Source organism: Hippocampus comes, unplaced genomic scaffold (genome assembly GCF_001891065.2).
Source record: "Hippocampus comes isolate QL1 unplaced genomic scaffold, H_comes_QL1_v1.1 scaffold22, whole genome shotgun sequence".
NCBI lineage: Eukaryota > Metazoa > Chordata > Actinopteri > Syngnathiformes > Syngnathidae > Hippocampus > Hippocampus comes.
In genome coordinates, this window is record NW_017806175.1 from 6,710,154 (window position 1) to 6,733,977 (window position 23,824).

General features: G+C 42.5%; 1 protein-coding gene across 7 annotated transcripts in view; it reads left to right on the forward strand.

Annotated features, from left to right (window-relative positions):
- Positions 1 to 23,824, forward strand: part of lpp (LIM domain containing preferred translocation partner in lipoma) — a 93,373-nt gene that overhangs the window by 56,598 nt on the left and 12,951 nt on the right. For all 7 annotated transcript variants that reach the window (XM_019897198.1, XM_019897202.1, XM_019897201.1 and 4 more), the window contains exons 7-8: positions 9,273 to 9,387; positions 20,273 to 20,442. In XM_019897198.1, the coding sequence (XP_019752757.1) occupies positions 9,273 to 9,387; positions 20,273 to 20,442 (285 nt within the window). The remainder of the gene's footprint in view (positions 1 to 9,272; positions 9,388 to 20,272; positions 20,443 to 23,824) is intronic.

The window sequence follows — 23,824 nt, forward strand, 5'->3', positions numbered from 1 at the left end:
GTGTGGTTGTGTGTGTGTGTGTGTGTGTGTGTGTGTGTGTGTGTGTGTGTGTGTGTGTGTGTGTGTGTGTGTGTGTGTGTGTGTTATGAGGAATTTGTCTTCCAACCTGGTGTTCACACACATTTTTTTGTGTATGTGTGTGCATGCATATACAATATTTACTTGCATGGTAATGCGACAGGGGAGGCGCTTGCAGCCTTTGATTGCGATGCACAGAATCAACTGTTGTTTTAACCTTTATAAATTTTTCAAAGATGGCGTCCGTTGGGGGCTCTTCGCCATCTGAATCAATTTGTCTCGCAAGAATTTTTTTTTTGTTTTTACCAGCGGCGGCGTTTTCTTCATCCCTGCCTCCCTCGCTGGGATTGGTTGTAGCGTTCGTGCAGAAATTAAAAGATTTGCACTTGATTTATTGTCAGGTGGAGATGTGTTTCTCTTTGGCGTTACGACGCGTACAAATGGAGAAGCTCTGTTGAGCTTTTGAACTCCGTTAGTTGATGTTGACCTCCCAAATTTGTTTCTCTTCGCACAAAGTTGTGTGGTGAAATGGTGGAGTTAGAAATGCGCAAAGTTGCTGTTAGACTGCAATTCAAATTAAATTACATTTTTAAAAAATGGTGAAAAAAATGAGTCAATACATTTTCTTTTCAGCAAATCTAAAAAAACGGCATCTTGCTTGACACGCTAAACGCTGCTTATTCAAGTTCGTATGATACCATATTTTCCACACTATAAGGCTCACCTAAAAGCATTACATTTTCTCAAAAGCCGACTGTGCGCCTTATAATCCCACGCGCCTTATAATATGGATCAATATTCTGATTTCGTGGATGTATTTGAAATGTTCTGTAAAGCGATTTGTTACAGCTGCAGTGGTTGTGAAAGCTCTCTATAAAGAAATCTGTATTGTATTGTATTCCCTTTAGCGTAGCTCCATCTAGTGGATGCAAAGTGCAACCGCAGCCACTATTGTAGCTTCTATTCCATGTGCTTTATAATGATGTGCGCCCTGGATATGAAACCAGTTTTAAAATAGGCCATTCATCGAAGCGCCTTATAGTGCCGAAAATACGGTACTTTATTTGCTATACGGTACTTTATATTGTTATCATTTACAGTCCTGTTGCAAACTAACATGGGTCCATCCATCCATCCATCCATATATATATATATATATATATATGAGAGAGAGAGAGAATGTATCTATGCATAGTATAAATTAGAAAGGTAAAAACATGCAGTCCCTTATCAATTTTGCATTTTTTTATTTTATTAAAAACCAACTTGCTTTGCAGCATGTAGACCAGTGCCAACAGAGCTTTTAATAGTACCTTGCGTCTGTGTGCTGAGAATTGTCAAGTACAGTGTAGTCCAATGCCACAGAGACAGACTTGTTGTAATGTGAACAACATCTCTGGAAAGTGGAAGGCCCTGGAGTTCTCCTTTAATTCAAGGATTCTCGTTCACGTACAAAGCGCGGACGGCGTCCTGCGGGAGACGTTCATCAAGGACCGTACGTGTTTTACTAAACACAAATTAGACGCGCCAGCCTAATTATATTTGTTCAAAAGACGAGAAAATCTACATTTTTTTTTTTTTTTTTTTACTTGAAAGCTCGCTCGGCCGACGTCCCAGTTTGGCGCCAAAACACAAAAGGTGACGTTTAGTGCGTTTGTTTGCCTTTGATGCCACATAAAAGAAAAGGAAAGAATTCATTAAATGCAGTAAAAAGCAAATGAGTGTGTTGGATATATTTAGACCTCACTCTCTAAGGTCTTTCTGTTTTGTTAGTTACTTCCGTCAAGGATGCTAGGTGTTCGCCCCATAAGATTGAAAGTCGAACGAATCATTGTAATATATACTGTCTATACTTATAATATCAAGTGTCAAAATAAGATAAATTACTTCCATTAGTAATTGTAGCATTCCAAAAATAAATCATAAAATGGTGAGAAGAAAGACGGACACGTTAGCATTTATGCTAGCGTTTAGAATTATATGTAATAATATAATAAAGTAACAACTACAGCAAAAATGCAAAGTCAAAGTTTAAAATAAATTTAAGAAACTTAAAGACAAATACGAGGGATGTAATGGAGAATAACGCTAATAATAACAGACAAAAATAGTCAAATATTCAATCTAAAATATGCAGATCCTCAAAGAAATACAAAAAAAATAAGTCGACAGTAGTGCAAAATTGATGCCACAAATTCAAAACTATTCGGGAAAAATATTGGTTAACATTTAGAAAACAAATACTGCAACTATTACAGCAAAAACATGATGGAAAATACACAATGGAAAAACAATTGATGAACAAAAAAACATATATACAGCACAAGACATTACAGAATCCTAAAATATTTTTTAAAAATACAATTACAGCAATGATATGATGACAAAATGTGAAATTGCACCAACCAAAAGTGATACAATAAGACCAAAAATCTAGGAATAATAGAAAAAAAATAAGACAAATACAAGAAAATGATGGATACAATTGATAAGTCAGGAAAAAATAATTCAGTGTTTTCATCTTACACACAAAACTGAACAAAACAAAAATGACAATAAAATCCACCCGTCATGTTTCAAAGGACCATATCGTCTTCATCGTCTGCTTTATTTTCTTGTGCGCTTCTCGCCTTCTCTCTTCCTCTTTGACAACTCGTCTCCGATCTGCTAAATACGGTCCGGCCGATAATTAAAATTTTCAGCGTGATGAAAACATTTGCTCACTAATCATGCGGTGACTCGTCGGTAACCTTGGCAAACGGCGGTTTGAATTGAACGCCGCCGTCTCTTTAAATGCCGTTTTAGATTAAAGCCGCACTAAAGAAGTCCGTCCATTAGCTTGATTGAGTGACGGGCTATCGGGATGCCCTTTGATGGATGTCTTCATTAAAAGATGAGTAGTCACAGAAGGTTATGACACGTTCAACTCCAACTCATGCAACCCAAATCGTAACTTCTTTTTTTTTTTTCCTCCATCCCCGCTTCAAAAATAAACCAGCAATTTCCATGAATCTCCATCGCTCCACGAAATGGGAACGCAAAGGCTAAGCGGGATGACGACTCGTGTTATTGCCGGCTGAGCTTGAGTGACGGCGGTTTTGACAGCAACGGATTATTTCTCAATCCCAACCGGCGGCCGATGTCCGCCAGAAGGTCAGCCATCTTGCCCGCTGTTAAAAGTTGCAAAAGGGTGGACAGTTTCTGGAAAGTTTGGGGGGAAATTCAAGTGAGGAATTTTAGGAAATAATAAGTGTAGCTAGAAACATTTTGTTTCGTCCTAACCAGACATGAATGCCAAATAATAGGATTAAACGCCATTAAAAAAAAAAAGGATGATTTTTTTTTTTTTTTTTTTTTGAGGCAGAATCAATTTGCAATGTCTGATTAATCCACTGATAAACTGAAAGAAATTCGACTAAAATAATATCATTTTTGCTTCCGAAATGCCTACTATAATAAAGATCTGAATAATAGCAGTCTTTCCATAATCAGAATTTTGGCGTTGATCTCATCATTAAATTTTTTTTTTAAATGATCAAAAAATGGACAATCCAATGTATTTAAACAACTTGTTTGTTTGTTTGTTTGTGTGTTGGGATGTCATTGAATGTCAACTTCTTATTATGTTGGATTGTGTCGAGAATAACTGCCAAAATCAGATTTTTTTCCCCCAGATTTTTGGAGATTTTAAATGAGCGAATTTCAGCCCATTAAATCAGCCAACCAATTATTCAGTCAGGCCGTAAAAATCAAAACGATCCTATATTATCATGCAGATGACTGACTTTGAAATTCGGAGTATTTTATCTCCGAACTTGACTTCCTGGGATGTTTTCACAGGGCTCTCGCTCCACAATGTTGTGTGCATCCCGTGTTATGTTCCAGTGAGATACAAAACTTTGCTTGCATATGCAACACATAAATTTCATTCTGTGTACGTCGGTGTTAACTGTGTCTTTGCATTTTTCCCCACAATCGTCACTTTTTTCCTCCGATTTTGACACGCGGTCACTCCGTAACATTCCTGCGACCGACCCGTTCATTCGCGGTCCATCTGAGCTCTCGCTGGCCTCTCTGTGAAAGTAAAAGAGCCGAGTTGATTCGGTCGATGGTCAGATCAGTATGTCACACGCACGCTCGTAAATAAGCGAGCGCTCACTCGTCCGCTCCCAGACAAACGGCGCGGGCGCTAAATAACGACCTCGATCGATAGCTGCCGTCGGGAACGCAGCTCAGTGGAAAATACCTTCCGCTGTTCTTCTGCAAGCCACATACCCGACGTCTGTGTATAGTGTGTATGTTATTATTCTCACTGCTTATTTTGTTCGTATGTCATTTGGGGGCAGTCGTGGCTGCCACTTAACAGAAACGGCGGCCCCTCCTGGCTAAAATTAGATCACGTTCTCATATTCTTCAGTGTCTTAGCGCTGTTGATAATGTGGCAAGACAGAGTTTGTCATATTTTGGTTGCTTTGTTTCACGACGTGAGGTCAAAATATTTTGAAAGTCACTATAGCGAATGGAGGTTAAAATTAACAGCAATGGGCAAATTAAAACTTTTTTTTTTCATTTTTAAAGTGACTATATTTTCCCTACTGCATATTAATTATTAAGTGTCTTCATGTCTTATGATATGCTGGAATATAATGTGCAATAATTGTGCCGTCGAATCTTGGCAAAGGAGAGGCGCTCACGAACACGGAGTTACATTTGGGAGGAATATTTGACAGAAATTATGCCTGCTTTGAAAAGTTTTTGAGTTCACCGCATGGAAAAATGGAAGCAAAAGCAAAAGTTTTGCTCAGTGTGTATACAAAACCTCCCCCTTTTTTTCTTAAATATTTTTTTGAATAAAGCCAACATTTTGATTCAGCAACATTACTAGAAAGGTGCAAGAATCGCTAGTATGTCCACTTAAAAGCTCCAAAATAAATACAAAACTATATTAAATGAATATATTTTTGACAAACTTATAATATCATTAACTCCTCATGCTAAAGAGACGTCAAATAAGTTCACCTCTTGTCCCAACAACCAACCCGTCAGTTGTTGTTATGTTTTTTGCCTTTTTAATTCTTTTTTTTTTTTTTTTCCGCCCCTCCAGATTGCTGGTGGCGGCCCCTCTCTGCACTCAACAGATTTTCAAATATCTGTTTGCAGGCGCATGTGTCACTTCCAAACACATGACCTACTTTTGTACTCACGCACAATCTTACAAACGTAAAAAGAAAAAGAAAGCCATTTCCTCTCGCTGGCTCGCATACATTACATGTTGTCTCTTTGCGGGAATCCCGTCTGCACGGGAACACGCGGCGGTTATGGCTTGAGCCTTAATTTTTAATTATGGTACACAGCTGCTCTAGAGTTATATTTCTATATTTTCTCCCTCCCCCTCCTCCCCCCTCTGCACCCCTCAGCATTTAATTGGAGCTGAAAGAGAATGACCTATTTTGTTTGGAGAACATTTAGACTTATGTGCTCCTCCTCACAAGGCGGAAGGTGGCCTTGGGCTGCCAGGCTTCCTCAGGAAGAAAAAAAGAAAATGTAATATTAATAAAATGATAATGCATCATATTGGCAATCAGGAAATTCGTCAAACGGGATTATGCAAATACATGTTAGTGCATCCAAAAAAAAAAAGATAAAACATGCAGCTGGCGGAGGAACATGATGAAGCAAATTTCCCATACTGTATAAGCGTGGAAGCGCACAACATGTGTAGCATGTAGCGACCACATGTTGGCGTCTGCTGGCCACAATCATGATTCGAGATGCTGTCTCCACATCATGTCAAGGAACTAAACAGATTGGATGAAGGTATGGAGTGGCATAGCTGCCCCAGTTATGCTACTTCCTCTGGCTTTTTGGCAAACAGCAAGATTTAACTCCCCAGAATGTAACTATAGTCGCATGCATTATGGAGTGATTATTTGTCAGTCATTCGCCCCCCCCCCCTTCCCTCTAAATACTTAAATGGTTTTAGTACCGTACAGTGTATTGGGTTACAAATACAGTATGTTCAGAAACACAAATATTTAGCTATTTGGTCTCATTTAGGATTCCGTTTTACTACAGCTACTGTTATATTTTGTCTCAGGACAATTATTATTTACACAAGCGCATGAATTATTCTGTCTTTTCGTGTATGTAGAAAATTTTCCTCCAAGTCTGGAATGACCTGCATCTAATTCCATTTTAGTTGAGATGGATAGTATGATGTACTGTATTTGGACGTTCATCGGAAGCTGCAAGGTGCCTCGATGGCGGGCGGGACACGGGGAGGTCGTGTCGCCTTCCCATCAGCGGCGCTTCGTGCCACTTGACAGACGTCGTCAGTCGTCGACTGACATTTGAGAGCCGTCGTCTCCAATGTCACTCAAGCGGCGGCTTGCAAAAGGCACGGGTTTGTCGCCCCTAACAAAAACAAAACAAATGTCTTCATGTTGGAGAGCACACACAGGCGCACACAAACGCAGCCGTGTTTGTTTCTTTTGGTTTCATAGCAACCTGCTAAGCTCACAAGAAGCATCTTAGACTCCATTTGTTTTTTTTCAAGGGGTCCTTCAAAGAGGAAGATTTTGTGCTTCCAGATTTGAAACTTGTATATGAGACAGATTGGCATTTAATTGCAAAATGTTTCAGATAGATTGGCTTCTTCTGACTTTTTGGAACATCTCAGGGTGCTACACGTGGCTCCCATTTTTTTGTAGCTCTATGCCCAACATAGCAGGATAGGGCTCTTTTAAATCTTTGGAGGGGCGGCCGTTACAGGAATCTCGAGTTACCCAAGTTTGATAATTCAGCCCCTGAAGAGACATCCTCTTAACGAGATGCCATTTGGCACGTATGTCTACACCCAACAAGTCAACAGGATCATTTTGAGGAGTTGTGGAAAGGCTAAATTGCCGTCGAGATTTTGCAAGCAGTTTGTCGAAGCTAAACTGTAAATATTTGAGTTTTCTTAATTGCGTATTTGTGAATCCCGGTGACAAAGTTTGGATTCTCTGGCTGCCTGCCATCCATTGTGTCTCATCATGCACACGGGAGAAAAGAATGTCTGCTGCTTTTAAAGCACACACCTAAATGAAAGTTTGAGTCCCGAGGGGCCGAGGCAAACAAATGATTGCATTGAGACAGATGGAAGTCAAAAAAAAAAAAAAAGAGCATCGATGGTTTCTATTGTCGCCGTGCAAGGGAAGGGAAAAAAAACGCTCGTCGGTAAGTGCGGCGGCATCACAAAAGCGTGTGGCGGCAAAGCAATTTCTTTTTTATTCAAGTGAAAAAGTCTGGGGTGCTGTCACAAAGGAGAAGCCTAACAAGGCGCTTTAAACTCTGCCACCGCATCGCTGCGGGCTGTCAAACGAGCAGATCAGGTATATAAACCCAGCTTCAAGTCAAAAAGTCTGTTTGGGGTAATCGCTGCATTTTTCCGCCGCGCGTTTGATGTGCGGCTCAGATTAACTGCGTAAGATCTTACTGTGCCATTCAAAACCTAAGACCAAAGGCCTGAACAGGTCCTGAGATCCACTTCCTCTGAGGTTAAGTCGACGCGCTCCATTTTATCTTCCTTCAACTCTGTATTATATTTACAAAATGCCCGATGTGGACTCTCACAAACGCTGGACAATGGTGTCATGACGTACGATAGGGCTGCGGTGATTCATCGTAACGCTCGAATAATCAGTAATAAAAAAAAAAAAAAAATGGACAAAGCAAATCTCATTTTTGGCGGAACTGCAGTCACATGCCCCACTCCGTGTGGAAATAATTTGCCGTGGTGGTGGCGAGCCGGGAGAAAAGAGTTTGTAAAAGACTGATAATGTCCAAAATTTCCCGCCTATGATCACCAACACAGCTAACTGCCAGACAACTCTATCTTCCCGTTCATGACGCCCACGTCACTCACCCGGCCCGGCTGAGCCATGCACGCTCTAAGTCACAGATGCTACAGTAGTTATTCAGTGTTTTTATGAATAATTGACTAGGCGTGGTCAGATTAATATTTTCACACTTCTTAGTTGGTCTACATCAAATCTAATTTCCTAACATCACATGATCAATATCCATATAACGCTACATTGTTGTCAGCTTGATAGCCAGCGTGCTAACATCATGCTATGAGTTGGCCTTGGGCCAAATGTTAACTACCCCAAGACTTAGACACATAAAACGAGGTGTGGTGCTTTTGCACGTCGTCGTCGTTAGAAGAGCAAAAGAGCTTCCGCTCAATTTGCATCGACAGGTCTGATCTGGGATTGACTCGGGTCGGAACCTTCCCGCCGCTCCCAAACGTCTCAATTAGAAGGAACAACTCAAAGGTCACGACAGACGTCAAGCCACGGTGCGTTATTGAAAATCAAAGGCGGCGTAAAGATCTGCGCGGCGAAGGTCAGAAATGTAAAGAATGGGGAGGGGGGGAGTAAAAAAAAATTTGAAAAGACTCCAGTTGAGCAACGCCGCATAAAGGACACCGTGTGACGGCACAAGATAAGCCTTGGGTGAAAATGTCAGATGGAAATGGGGATCTTAAACTTTCGTCCTACATTATGGAACGGATTATTCACGAAAACCGAGGTTCTACTGTACTCTAAAACGGCAAGGAACAAAAAATGACAGTATTTGGATGTTATCTGGTTTAGTGCTGGTCGCTCTGTTTATTTCCATTGTGCAAGGTGATAGCACAAGTTTAAGCACCGCACAGATTGCCTCGTGTGACTACGTCCTGACAAAATAAAAGAACTCGAGATTTTTTTTTTTTTTTTGGTATTCTTGTTTTTTGGCCCAACACAAGGATGAGTCAGGGTCATCCTTTGTTCCACGGCAGGACGTGAGCGACCTCCTTGTATCGCACCGCCGGGGCCTGATCCAGGGTCAGCTCTCTCGTGAGGGGTTTGGGGGGGTAGGGGGGTTGACGCACCAACACCAGTACCGGCCCGCATGCAAATCGCACTCGCTGACTTTGACCTTCAGGCAGCGCTTCATGAACGTTGTGTGTGTGTGTGTGTGTGTGTGTGTGTGTGTGTGTGTGTGTGTGTGTGTGTGTGTGTGTGTGTGTGTGTGCGTGCGCGCATTAATTCCAGCCTTTTCAATTATGCTCTCCCGCAACCAAAAACAGACCACAGGTGATGCTCAGCGGCCACGTGGAAATCAAAGCACGTCAGGACTGTTATTTCATGACTCAGCGCTTTTTCTTGATTGCTTTTTTTTTTTTTTTTTTTCCCTCTCAACTTCCTGTTTGTTTGTGTTTCCTTCAGACCGGCGGCGCAGGAGGCGTCGGACCCCCCGCCGCCCACCCCGAGGACGAGCTGGAGCGCCTGACCAAAAAGATGCTCTTTGACATGGACCACCCTCCATCTGATGAATACTTTGGTAAGTGTATAGTTGTTGTTGTTTTTTTTTTTAAACATTGTAGATTATTTGGAGTGGTTTCGTTTCTTTCTGTGGCGATCGCCGTTATCACGACTGACTTGCAATGAAAGCGCACATGACATCAGTGGATTTTTTTTTTTTTTTTTACTCTGTGTATTAGTTTCAGTTTTATTGGTTTCTATGCAAGGTGGCGGTTTGCATTAATGTAATTTTATGACACAAGCACATTTTTATTTGGCTCACTAGTTTATTTCTCGCTATTCTGTTCATTTCTATTATGCCAAGGGGGCTGTTTTCATGATTAACTGGTAAAGAACGGTTAGATTAGATGAATTTTATGACACGGGTACATTCGCCTGGGTGTGACCTGGACTTTTAAAAAAATATTTAATTTGTTGCTTTCTATTGTGCAAGGTTGCCGTGACCATGATCAAATTGCAAGGAACTTTCACATAGGTTAATTTTATGACACGCCCACATGATTTTTTTTTTTTTTTTACTCTGTGGATTATTTCCAGTCATTTTGCTGATTTCAATTGTGCAAGATGGCTTTTGTTATGAGAAAAAGCAGTGCATTGCATTGCATACATTGAATTACACGTTTACATGGCGTATGAATTAACTTTCTGTTAACTCTGTAGATTATTTATTGTCATTCGATTTATTTCGATTTTCATGAATATCGTGAATAATTTACAAGGAATGATCTGCTGGAATTAGATGACATGACCACATTTGCATGCCGCGTGGACTTTCTTTTCTTTTTTTTTTTTTAAATAAATATAGATGATTAGTTATTTTCTATTGCACATGATTTTTTTTTTTTTTTAATTTATTTATTTATTTATTTTTTTTTTACATTTTGCTGTGAGGTGTTTGATAATTAATTTAGCTCTCGCTTTCATAAATAAAAATATAACTGCCAGGATTAAACGTTAATACTCTTTCGGGGATTGAAGGAGGATTCTCCGCATTTATACGTGGCTGATATTTTCCCGCCCTCTCTCCCCTCTGGAGCCTTTAATCCCCCTCGGGGGTGGTGCGGCAGAGGCGGGTAGGCTGCCGTCGCCTCACGTGCCCATTAGATGGCTGGCAGCGCTGGTGGCGTGTAGGTGTATTATGATATTAGCGCTGGCGGGGACATGTATTTAAACTGCTTCTGCTTAGAGAGGCTATGATGATGAAGACCTTAATTGCCTGCCTGGCCGAAGCGCAGCAGAGAAATGACCCTCAAAGCCTCGCTGGCCTCAATTTTTTTTTTTTTTTTCTTTTCGGGTGGCGTGCGCACATGTGAGTTGACGGATGGGTCGCATGTGAGCCGAGGTGGCCGTTTGGCATTGCTTTGCTGTAGGAGGTACAGCTCAGCAATGTTGTTTTGGGCGCTAACGCCACAATTAAAAAAAAAAAATCGAGCTCCCCAAAGACGGTTTCCTTTGACAAGATGAAATTTATAGCTAGCTCTATCATGAGGGGGTCTATAAAAACAGGAAACGCGAATGATTTTGAAAACGTTGATGGTTTCTCCTGGCAACCTAAAATTTAGGAGCCATCTCTATTATGAGTACACTCGCAAAAAAAGTCTCAAGAAGCCATGCCCAAAGCCACGGCGGAAGTCTTGTATTTGGGTCACAAGTGGACATTTTAGAACCATTTTAACCATTAGCGACCATCTTGTTTTAGAGATGTAGAGTTTAGACCTCATGTACGAATCAAACATTTTTGACACAAAATTGCATTTTCATCATCGGCGACGACAAAGTTTGATCACTCGCCGCGATACCCGCTCCGCTCCATCTCAGGCTTAATGAACCCCTGCAAACCAGGATCGTGAAAAGATTAAGGCCTGGCTGAGGTGAGTGCGGGAACTCATTAGCAGAGTCGGTTGGCCGTCCGCAGAGAGCCCCCCGCTAACAAGCCCCCGCACCCCACCAACACCCTCCCTCCTCCCGACACACGGTCACCACGGCAACCTTAAGATCCATCACTTAAGTCTGCCATGCCTTCCGAAGTCTGTCCCAGAGCATGAGACTTTTGTAATTACAAAGAATGTAATAGCGCATACGCCTCTGCACACTTTTGTTTTAAGAGTGCGAATGTGGGTTGTGGGGGTCGGTGCGGGAGTGGGGTGGGGGCAGGGGGTTCTGACAAGGGGGCTCGCGGTCGCCGAGACCCTGGGGCCAGTAATTAACCAGATTAATCAAAGTAGGGCCGCGATCTGGACCCAATCGTTGTCTTTCCCAAGCAAAGTTCCACCGGCTATCGCCAGGGTCTTTGATGAAGTTCAAACGGCGCCGTCTCATTGGTCCACCGGGGCTTCGTTGAATTGAATTAAAGTTGTCGGCCTTTCCATGAGAGATCCTTCAAGGCAGAGTTAAAAAGCCTCGCTCACTGTACTCTATAACTCTCCTAATAACGATAAATTATCACTGAATGATTTTGCAAAATCATCTCATCCCTCCCCCACCCACTCTCAATTTTGTGTTTGCGATTATTTTTAATTCCGGGTCCTCTTCCCATTCGGAGGGAATTACACATCTCTACAACAACGTGAGATTCGTCATCCTTCAATGTATTGGTCTTATAAGTGAGGCTTGCGCTGAAATAAATGCAAATGAAGCATGAATTAATATGACCAATATCCTTTTCTTAGCTTAGCTAAATAATATATATCTATATTTTTCGGTGGGGGTGGGGGCGGACAAAACCATTGCAAAAATGAATTTAATGAATAGTTACTGGGGAGGCGGCCCGGCGGATGAGTGGTTAGCGCGTCGACCTCACAGTGCAGAGGTTGTGGGTTCGATCCCGGCTCCGGCCTTCCTGTGTGGCGTTTGCATGTTCTCCCTGTGCCTGCGTGGGTTTTCTCCGGGTATTACGGTTTCCTCCCACATTCCCAAAATCATGCGTGGCAAGTTCATGGAACACTCGAAATTGTCCCTATGTGTGAGTGTGAGCGCGGATGGTTGTTCGTCTCTGTGTGCCCTGCAATTGGCTGGCAACCCATTCAGGGTGCCCCGCCTACTGCCCGAAGACAGCTGGGATAGGTTCCAACACCCCACGTGACCCTTGTGAGGATAAAAGCGGATCGGAAAATGGATGGATGGTTACTGGGAACCCGTCAGACCTCTGTCCGGTGCCGCATTGCAATTGGCCTGGTCTGCGTTGCACGAGCGGGGTCAAGCGGTCATCTTGATCTGGAAAAACCTCAAAATAAAAGCACATGGCAAAAAAAAATAAATAAATAAAAAGAATGTTCGCATCTTTGATTTCGAATCTTAGATTAGATTGGAGTAATCTGAAGGAGCCTCTTGTGCAAATGTCATCATCCGTCATGTTTAATCCACTTAGCTGCCGCGTAGGTGTACACGCTGTGCATGTGCGTAGCGTGCGTGCGCGTGTGCGTAGCGTGCAGGCAAATCTAATAAGATGCAGCAGCGGCTGTACAAATTCCCCGGCATTTGTACGTTATGTTGTCGTCGCTACGTGGCTGTCAAGCAAAAACCAGGACAAAAAGCTGAATAATTGAAAAAGGGATGAGTGGCTCTGCATTATTTACAATTAGTGATGATGGTGTTTTATTTCTTTTTTGCCTTTGGGTTTTGTTTGAAAGCGGGAATGACAATTCCTTCGTCTCGTCTTTATGTATGGAATATCGGCTGAGATTTGTCATCGCATGTGTTGACAATCTTGAGTTAGTTGGTTAGGTTGTTGGTTGTTTAGGTACTCAGGCTGTTCGTTTGGCTCGTTTGGTGGCTTGCTGGTCGGTTTAGGTCATTAGGTGTTCTCCTTGATTACTTTTTACCGTATAGAATCAAACATTTTAATCATGCCTGATCAATATTGACAGAAACTTACTCTCTGGTAAGATTTGTGAGCTTCCCCTGTGATTTATTTGATTTTTTTTAATAAGTAGAGTCGAACACAAGTGTGGAAAAAGTGGGTAACCTTTTGCCGTTTTTCCTGGAAATGTCAGTCGGAAGAGGCGACGGAATTCATGAGGCACTTCGCATTAAATGTTGATAAGGAATCTTGGAAGACTCCGGACGGCGGATCAGCTCAGGTAATTGGGTCAGGCGGAAGTTTTGCTTTTCCGTCTTATTTGGCGAAGGTATTAATAGAGCCCTTCTTTAGACAGTAGCTCATCTGATGCAGGTCGCCCTCAGCAGCCTGTCGGGAGTTGGCTTTTAGGTCTCGCCTGGCTTGTCAGAACAAGGAGATAGGGGTGTCAGACGAAGCTTAAAAGATAAACCCCGCGCACCCCCATCAACGCACAATCACATTTCGCATCCACCGTCTCCAACCATTGCATTCTTTTAGAAATGACTACTTTTTTTTTTCATTGATAAGCCTCAGGAAGTCTGCTAATTTGCTTAAAAGTGGCCATTTTATGCTCGGCTTGGCCATTTTGAGGGGTTCTTCCAAGGCAAACTTGTCCGAGAAATTTTGCGGTTGCTATACCAAATTTGATCCAGCTCTTTTGGAAAGCTGGATTGATAAAATGTTGCGTTTTCATCCACTGCGTCTGGTTGCAGCGTGGCCGCAAAATTTAATGGCTCGCAGTACAAAACGGATAACCTGATCATTTTGAAAATTCAGCCCCAGAAGTTGATTGATCTGTTTTTCCTGTGTATTGGCAGGTATGACTTCTTGAGACTTTTTTGGAGGTTTTTTTTTTTTTTTTGTGGGTCTACTCATAAGATAAGATACGAAAACCTTTATTAGTCTTGCAATGGAGAAATTCCCAATTGCTATGATAAGCATGCCCACCAAATTCACAAGTGAAAATGTCTTTTGGGGCTGAATTTAATCCTACCAAACATAAAATTTCACCAGAGTGAACACACTTCCAAAATCCAAATACGACAGTCCCAAAATACAGATGTCACACAGACACATAACCACAGAGATAATAAATCATAAGTTGCTTCATGTTTTTGGGGGGGAAGGGTGGACTCTCTATGGGATCATTTTTAGCTTTTTGCCTCCAAATCTTCCTCTGCCTTTAATCTGCTTACAGACCCTTTAGTTGTTTCCTCTTTTTTTGACTCCTATTTAAGGATTTCCTCAATCACAGCATTGCCTCTTTGTCACGCCGTGCGCGTGTATGTGTGTGTGTGTGTGTGTGTGTGTGTGTGGGCGCATGCACATTATTATGGTGCGGCTGGAAGGAGGTCACCCAGCAGCCGGGGGGCAACAGGGGCCATCAGTCTGGTGACAGGGCAGCTCTCCGCTTAAGCCCGGCATCAGTCTACTACCACCTCCACTGGATTAGGACGCAGTGCAAGCGCGTGCGTGTTTGACCGCAAAAAGGCCACACGAAAGCAGAGAATGGCCGCACATGATCCTTCCGTATGCCGCTCGAACCAGGAAGTAGACAGACAGTATCAGGGTCTTGTTGAATGGGGATTGTTACTTGGTTGGGTCGGTGTTGAGAGTCATTTACTGAGTTTCTTAGTACGGTGCAGATCAATGAATTCATTTGCAGTCATTATGGGAACCGGTAGCTTCACAACTAACCAATACAACTTCAAAAATCTTTTTTTTTAACTTTTTTGGGAAAAAAAAATCAAGAAAATGTGATTTACTTTGTTTTGATGTGGGACAAAAACCTTCCCCGCCCCTTTTGCCTCTCCCTGGTCCTGACGACGTACTCGGCGGCATCAGCTCTGCTTTCTAGTCTCCGCGCCGCCGTGTGCCAGCGCTTCTCTCGTCTTCCCTTCGCTTTTCTCGGCGACCAAAGCCTGCGCTTCTTCCTCGCTCTCTCTCTCTCTCTCTCTCTCTCTCTCTCTCTCTCTCTCTCTCTCTCTTTTTCTCTGGCAGCGGTTCACGCGAGGTGACCGCCTCCACTTTCCCTCCCCCCCATCGTCTCCCCCCTCGGGCAGGGGCGCTCGCCGGCGCTCCTGCCTCGTTGAGACAGCTCCAGTCAGGCTTGCAAGATCAGCTGGCGTGCGAGCGCATGCCAGGCTGCCGGGCGCTCACGTTGTTGCTAGATTTCATTTGTGAGCGAGTGTTTGACCTCGGGAGTGTGCAGACATCTGCATGCTCACGCACGCAAGCACACACGGGGAAAAATCAGTTGCTCAACACACACTCACACACGCACGCACGCACACATGCTCCACACACATACATAAAGTCACCTGTTCCCTGCCTTGACTCCACGCTGACCTGCTCCTCAAACATGTAAGCCACACTTGGCGCCCGACCGCGAGCCCCCGACGGAACGTGTGCTAATCACGAGCGGCGCGGGGTTGGCCTGCTGTTTGCCGACGCCGCGAATGAGATTAAAGGCGGGGTTAGGAGAGGGCCGTGCCGCTTTGAGGCGACCGCGTGAACCGACGTTGGACGTCAAACGGGAAAATGAGGCTGCGTTGCAATGGCGTCGCCGTGACTGGGATGCCTCGTTTAAAGACTGGAGCCCGAGTCACGAATGTAAAGAGATGCTTCATTTGCGGATCTATTTGGGTGGTTGATTGGCGAGTTAGGTTGTTGATGACTCATGCGGTCGGTTGGTTGTTTGTTGTGGTGGTTGGTTACTTCGATCTGTCATGAGTAGGGCCCAACCAATGAATCGGCCGGGCAAGTTTTGGATTTGCCGATTTTTTTTTTTTTTTTGCTGCAAACGCAGAGCACACGTAGAAAAAAAACAACCTTTTGCACTCACAGTCACACCTCGGGACAGATCAGAGCAGGGGTGTCCAAATTGCAGCCTCCGACATGACAAAAAATGGCATTTGGGGATTAGTTTTGGTCACTGTTGACTTGCGTCGTTTTTGTTGGAATCGTGATTTAGTTTGGGGGGTAGTTGGCAGTCGTATTCCGCTGGTTCTTTCGTTAGCTTGGCTGCAGACGTTGTCTGCCTGGCCTCGGGGAGCTCGCAACGGTTGCGCCAGCGAGAATGCCGTTCTTCATTTCCACACAAGTGGCGGCAAATAAAGTTTTTCCTCTCCCAGAAGAAAAAAAAAAAAGTTGCATGCGTGTGAACGCTCTCGCCTTTTTTTTTTTTCCTTTACACGCCGTGTCTTTGATTTGCGAGGATGTAAGATCAAATTGAGGCGCGAGCGTGTGCTCCCTCACCGCCTTGATATCGCTTTGTGTGTTTGCGTGTATGTGCGGGTGAGAGTTTGCGCTTTTGTGTGTGTGTGTGTGTGTGTGTGTGTGTGTGTGTGTGTGTGTGTGTGTGTGTGTGTGTGTGTGTGTGTGTGTGAAAAAACACACACAAAAAGGTTTTCGTGCCACTCGACAGCCCTCCACACCCGTCTCCAAACAAGGCCATCTCACTGTCATTGCCGATACATTAGAAATCAATTATTAATGGCCCGGAGTCGGGGTCTCTTTAATCTTTGCCTTTTATCCAATTAAATTGTCTAAGCATCGCCAGGCGGCTCGCGGGGAACGTGCGCAAAAAAAAGAAAAAAAAAGGTTTTCTCCTCTTCTTTTCTTCTTTTTTGACTTTGGCACAGAAGAGGCACAGAAGAGGCACTTCTGAGGCGGCGAGAATGAAAGCAAAGAGAGCGCGAGTCAAGTGTAAATGAAGCTCCCGCCCTCCCCGTCACACTTGCATTGCTTGTACAGGAAACATTTGAAGTGGAGACATTAAGGCTCTCCCGTTCTATTCTGCGAGACGCTCGGGACAGCTCGGGCCTTCTTTCATGATTCCTTGATGGGCCCGCCACCGATGGTTGGAAAGTAGTTGAGTTTGGTCGCCGTCCGTCCGTCAGGGTGGATCGTGGCAGGGCTCGGCGTTGTATGATTCGACGAGAACGATCACGTCGGGTCTGGCGGCTGCGAATTATTGAGGTGAAACAGATCTCGGCGTCGAGCCGTTTGTGTCGTGATCATACGAAGCTGCGGAAAAGTTTGATGCTTGCTAAAGTCTCACTCTAATGGGGTGAAAAAAATTGAAGCACATGGTTCTGGAGAAAACTTCACTTTGGAGCAGAAAAATTTGCAAAATTTATCAATTGGAAAAAAAAGTTTTGAATTTTAAAAATATATTCCGAAATTTTGTTTTTCAGGTTTAAATATTTGAAAATTTTGTAGCTCATGGGGGAAAAAAAAAGTCTACGACTTTCCTCATTTTCATGAATGAAAAGAGAGAATTTTGTCACTGGCAAAACAAATATATACCGTATATTGCAAGGTCAATTTTTTTTCTATTTTTTTTTTTTTTAATCTTGTCAATTTTGAGGAGCCAATATTGTGCCACATTGAAGCAAAAAAAAAAAAAAAGTGAAATTCTTGCAAGAAGAATTTCACTCTATGAAGAAAATGGAAATGTTTTCAGGAGCGAATAAAAACCAATTTCTAGTTTAAAAAAAAACACTGCTTTTTTTCCTCATCATTAATAAAATACAACAATTTGGTCACCTGTGACACAATAAACAGATATTTTTTTCTTTCATTTTTGATTATTTAAAAAAAAAGGGGGGGGGTTGGGGGTGGGAACGGCGTGAGTATTTCCACGAAGTTTCCTGCTCGCTGTTTGGCATTCCCATCAGCTCACCGGAGATGGCCTGTGATCCCCAGCTGCGAACAGGCTCCATCGACACGCACCATGCCTACACACACACACACACACACACACACACACACACACACACACACACACACACACACACACACACACACACACACACACGCCCTGTGTGAAGTGATTACCCCTCTCGTGATTCCGCCGACGCCCACGTGTTCCCCCGAGACGAGCCTTGGCTCCTTTGTTTAATGTGCCTCCTGTTCCGCACAATCGGTATCGGTGGCGTAATTGAGGCACGGCGGGAGCTTTTGAATTGTGAGAATCATTGGATGATCATGCATGACAACATGCCAGTCAATATAAAATGTTATCCATTTTTTATTTTATCTTTTTTTTTTTTTTTTTTTTAATCAAATGGGGACTTTGGGTCGTATCTGTTGCTGTCAAGGTGGTGTTGATATCCTGTAAATGACACGTGTAGACACGTTCTTATACGTTTTTAATCGGATCACTTTTCACATACGTGTCAAGTATTTTCCAAATCACGTTTTTGAAAATTTTGTTCTACGCTTGTCGTAATTTGAGTCCGAAATTTATTTCTTGGCTTTTACGCCAACCAAAAAAAAAAAATGCCACTTAGGAATCAAAAGCTGCAAGCATGTTGTATAAATCTCGCCTTTATTTTTTCCTTCGCCACAGCTAACATTCGAAAGAAAAAAAAAAAACTTGACTACTAGCTCGCTTTGATAATCCGATCAATGACTCAATCGGAGATGAGAATGCGCAACAGTCACCAAGGGGTTCGCGTCGCTCCCTGCCAAATGTCACGACAATCAAACAATCAGATAGCGCTCCAAAACGCTAACGCGCTCAACGGCTGCCAATCATCCATCAAATCGCCCCCAAAATGAAAAGCGAGCGGAATGAATTGAAATGTGCCGTCGCAGATGGCATCGCTCGTCAGATGTGTCAAAAAATAACCCTATTCTCTGATATCTCTTTCAAGGCTATTATGGTAAGATAGCGCTAATGAAATTGACAGTGGCATTAATTGGCCGCGCAGATAAGTGGCATTGAGTGGAGGACATCTTAAAACCAATTAAAGATATCGCCGACGCAATTAAAGATATCCAAATGCCACACCAGTGCGCGTTTGGGCGATTTCGCTTGGCAATCCTATCTCGGAGCTCGTGACCCCTTTTAAAAAGTTTGTTTTATCGCGCCGACACTTTCTTCTCTTTTGTTGCTTTTCTTGGTGGGATTACATTGAAGGCGCGCACACGCGGGAAGTCAACTTTCTTTCGAGACGGGAATTTAAGTCAAGGGAAGCGGTCGCGTGAGCAATCGTGGCTGTTCGTCCATCCAGTTGTGCTGATTTTCAAGTCATTGACCCGATTAGAAACAGATCTTTTTTTTTTCTCAAAAAACGTTTTTTTTTTTAAATGATAAAAATACATTTGTTGTCTCAAATAATTAAAATCTACCGTTTTTCTTAAAAGTATGCCGTAAAATGTCTCACAGTGAGTTTGTTGTAAAATTAAGACTTTTTTGTCAAAAGTGCATTTTTACTTTTTTTTTCTCGCTCCCTAAAAATAATTAAATCACCTTTTTTGCTTAAAAGTGTATAACTTTTTTCAAAAATATTTTTGAAAAATTGCAAAAATTCTGACTTAACCCTTTCAGGGACAACGTTACTGCAGTGGACAACATTTTCTTCTGGGGGAAAAAAAACAGTACGTAACTTGTTTATGGTGGGGGGTTTGTATGATTTTGACTTTTTTTCCTCAAAATGCACCAGCTAAAAAAGAATTTCCGACTTTTTTTAAAAACACAAATCTTAAAGAAAGAAAAAATGTTCAATACATAACTGTAAAATTGAAGACAGACTTATTTCTCAAAATACATGTTTTTCCCCCCTATTTTTCTCGAAACGTTTTTCAAAAATGTTTTTCTTCTTTCTCCAAAATAAAATTCTTTCAAAAATCCAATATCCTTTTAAAATAATTCTTTGCTATATATTGTATATATATATACACACACACACACACACACACACACACACACATACACACACACATACATACACCTTTTTAATGGGAAAAAAAATCTGAAATACAAGTTCTTTTATCTTGAAAATATTTTTTTAAATCACCAAATTTACAAAAAAAAAAATCTTAAAATCCCCTCAACTCTTTTTTTTTTTTTTAACACAATACCACATGTAGTTTTCAGCACAAGGAACTTCGAGAAGTGTCGGGTATTAAGTCTCACACTTCCGTCCGTCCCATGAGAATTCCGTGAAAATTACTTACTCGGCTTTCCATTGCATTTATGGCGCGAGCATGATATTTACTGCAGATCTGCGTGTGACTTGAAAGGCATTCCTCCCCCCCCCCTCTTCTCCCCCAGGGCGCTGCTCCAGCTGCGGTGAGAACGTGGTGGGCGAGGGCACCGGCTGCACGGCCATGGACCAGGTCTTCCACGTGGACTGCTTTGTGTGCATGACCTGCAACGGCAAGCTGCGCGGCAAACCCTTCTACGCCGTCGACAAAAAGGCCTACTGTGAGCCCTGCTATGTGGTGAGTGTGTTGCCCGTTGCCACTTTTCCTTCAAAACGGGTCACGCTTGAACCCGGCGGGCTTTAAAACAAAAAAATTAGACTGAGGCTCGTCATTAAGAGTTTCCCCGTCCTTTAGCAGACCACCAAAAGTCAAATCTCATCAGGTTTTAGGTCAAAATGTTTTCCGCTATCAATTTGACATGTTAACCCTCAATTGAAAAACCAAACATTTCTAGAGGGGAAGTTAAAATGAATATCCGAAAGGGTTACAGAAGTATGCACACCCTTTGACAATTGGGGATGTGGCGGAGTTGAGAATGAACCAATCACATTCAAACGCACGTTAAAAGGCAGCCAGCGCACAGCTGCCATCCCTTAAATTGCTTCTGATCGACCCCAAATCAAGTTCAGCTGTTCTAGTCGGCTTTTTTTCCGGACTTTTTATTTATTTATTTCTTTTAATTTCAAAATAACCGGAAATTTTAACCAGCGTGTGTACAATTTTTATATTTGCTAAAATCTACCTTTTTTCCTCCAAAATGTGCTGTTTACTATTTTTAAACAATGTCTGGCGAGAGCATTCAAATGTGTTACAAGCATAAATCACTCATTCTACATAAAATACGGCCGTACGCAATAAGTCACAATAAGTTGAGATGACTAAATAATGATCTAAGCTTCTCTTTGACTTGATTTCTTCTTTTTTTTTTCTTTTTGTTCATGTTTGGGTTGAGCCGACGCGATCTGCAAGTTGATGGCGACGATACGCCGATAAGATGGCGTTCCACCGCTCTTTGTGTTCTTCCATAAATGTCAAAAGCATGTCGGGATGTTTTTTTTTTTTTTTTTTTAATTAGCTTTGTCGAGCTGATAAGGAGAAGAAAGAAAGAAAAGTTTGAACTCGTCTGATCGCTTTTGGGGTGGGACTGTTTGACTTGGATCTTGCCATTTTCTGCATCAACACTGATGCGATTTATAAGGAGCGATGTGACGCGCCACTAATTATCGGAAGAAGTCGTCAGTCACTTTTAGTTCAAAGCACTCAGTTGAACACAGACCACCACCGAGCCCCCCCCGATATTTTCAATAATACTTAAATTTTGGTGATGTTGTCGTGTTCGGGGTTGAGGCAGAAAGAAGGTCAGTGAATGGTTTGGGGTGGAGATTAGATCCGTCGGTGAAGTGACATGTTGAAACTTCAATTTGAGTCTCAAAGCATTGCTGAGTTTTTGGATGGGACTCTGAAAAAACGCGTGGCAAAGAAAAAGCTAAACACACATGTTGATCTTGTTATGCGGTTCGTACATCCCAGCGTGGTTTCCATTGAAACGGTCACGGCCAAGAAAGTTGCGGTCGCCAAAAGGCGCACGACGTGCGCGGAAGCAGGAGGAGAGGCGGCACCCGGCCGCATCCCTTAAATCTTCCCGTTTGCGAGGCACTCACTGCGATTGTGCCCGTCTTGTCTGGAACTTCTCCAAGCGGGGATAATTGAGCAACTTTATTGATGCGTTTCATCAGCATAAATGTTCTTCTGGCGCCAGATCAAAAAGCGCGGCGAGGGAAAATCGGAATTCCTTAATGGAAGCCGTTGCTCCTCTTTTTATTCCCATCCCGCGCGGGCGTCTCCCGTGCGGTTTCGACGGCGGCGGCGGCTACAGCGGCTACAGAAGTGGCGCTCCCCTGTGAGGAAGAAAGAGGGAAAGTTTGCCTCAAACTCAGGCAGTCAGTCGAGGAATATCCCCGACAGGTGCGCTCCCAAACCTCGTCAGCCCTCGGATGAATTTGCACCCTTGTCCCTGTTTGGACTTTCACGCAGCGCTTATCCACTGCTTAAAAAAACGAAAATTCCGTGTTGGCCCACAAGGATAGTTCAGCGGTCGAGGACTCAAAATATTCATAAAAAATATAAAAATTGCTCCCTTGCCCACCAAATGTAACTTTTAAGATATTTATAAATATTTAAATATTTTTCATGAAATCCGAATATGATCAGAAAAAATATTGAAAATATAAGATAATAATTTAAATATTGCTAACACTGCTGTAAAACGAAAAGAAAATGTACAAAACATTTAAAAATACCGAGAAAATAAAACCAGATATTAACAACATATAAACACATTAAAATGTGAAAAAAAATACTCTTCCACAAAAATCATACTTTTTGTCAAACAACACAAATCTGTGATTCCAGCAAAATCCAACTCAGAAAAAAAAAATTTGTCTTCAAAAGGCTTCTCGTCATGAAATAACACACGCAAAAAAATAATATTGACAACAAATAAATATATAAGAATAGAAGACTTAATTTATGATGAAAGTTTTTCTTTTCTCTGTAAAAATGTACGTTCAAAAAAAAAACAACCCCAGTTATAAAATCTGCCCTTGCGGTTTTGAATCTGTTGCAGTCGGATCGAATGTACAACAAAACAAAAGCATGCGAAACTGTCATTCAGGTTGAATGGTCTGCAAAAAAAAAAAAAAAATCTGAGCATGAACATCCATGACGTCCATGCTCAACATATAACAAGGTCACACTGAAAGACGAGATAAAGATACTCGTAAAAGAAAATAAAACCTAATCTGTCCTCCTTTCTTTTTTTTTTGTCTGGATTTTCCGAGCATCCCGGAGGTGACGGACACCAAATGGCCTGAATGTAATTGCGGCCATTATCTGGTGCGCCACAAAAGCGAGATTATTGCAAAGAAATGACGGCGGCCATATCGCCGCCTCCGCTCGGCCATGACCTGTCAGTCAAACGCGGGTGACCGATGAAGGCCCACCCATACGCTGCTTTCCCATTTTACGACTACAAATGCCGCCATCGAGTTTATTGACACCTTTTCTTTTGCACGCGAACACAAATTTCAACAGATGACTGAACAATATTTGAGGAACAAAAAAAAAAAAGCCTTTTGCGTACATAGAAAAAAATCTTGAGCTCGTGAAAGATGGGAACAGAAATAAAAGTGTTGCATCGACATTTTTGTCCAGCACATGCAGAAAATGAACTGAAAAAAAACTGTACAAGGTTATTAGGGCGTATATATGTGATAAATGACCTAACACACACACACACACACACACACACACACACACACACACACACACACGCACATGTACACGCACACACACTCAGACACACTCAGCGTGGCACCGTGTGTTTGTGTCGGGGTAATCCTGTCATCTTGTTGTAGTGCACTTAATCAACTAGTGACAACACATTGAGCTGCTTAAAGGCCTTGTGAGCTCGAGCGGCGCTCCTCAAATGGAGGCGCAATCCGCATTAGCCCCAATCCCACAGATTAACACCGTTTAAACTTGATGTCGCCATTATTCAACGGTGAGACCTTTTATCCCGCTCCGTCGCACTTTTAGCCATCCCCCAAAAAAGAAAAAA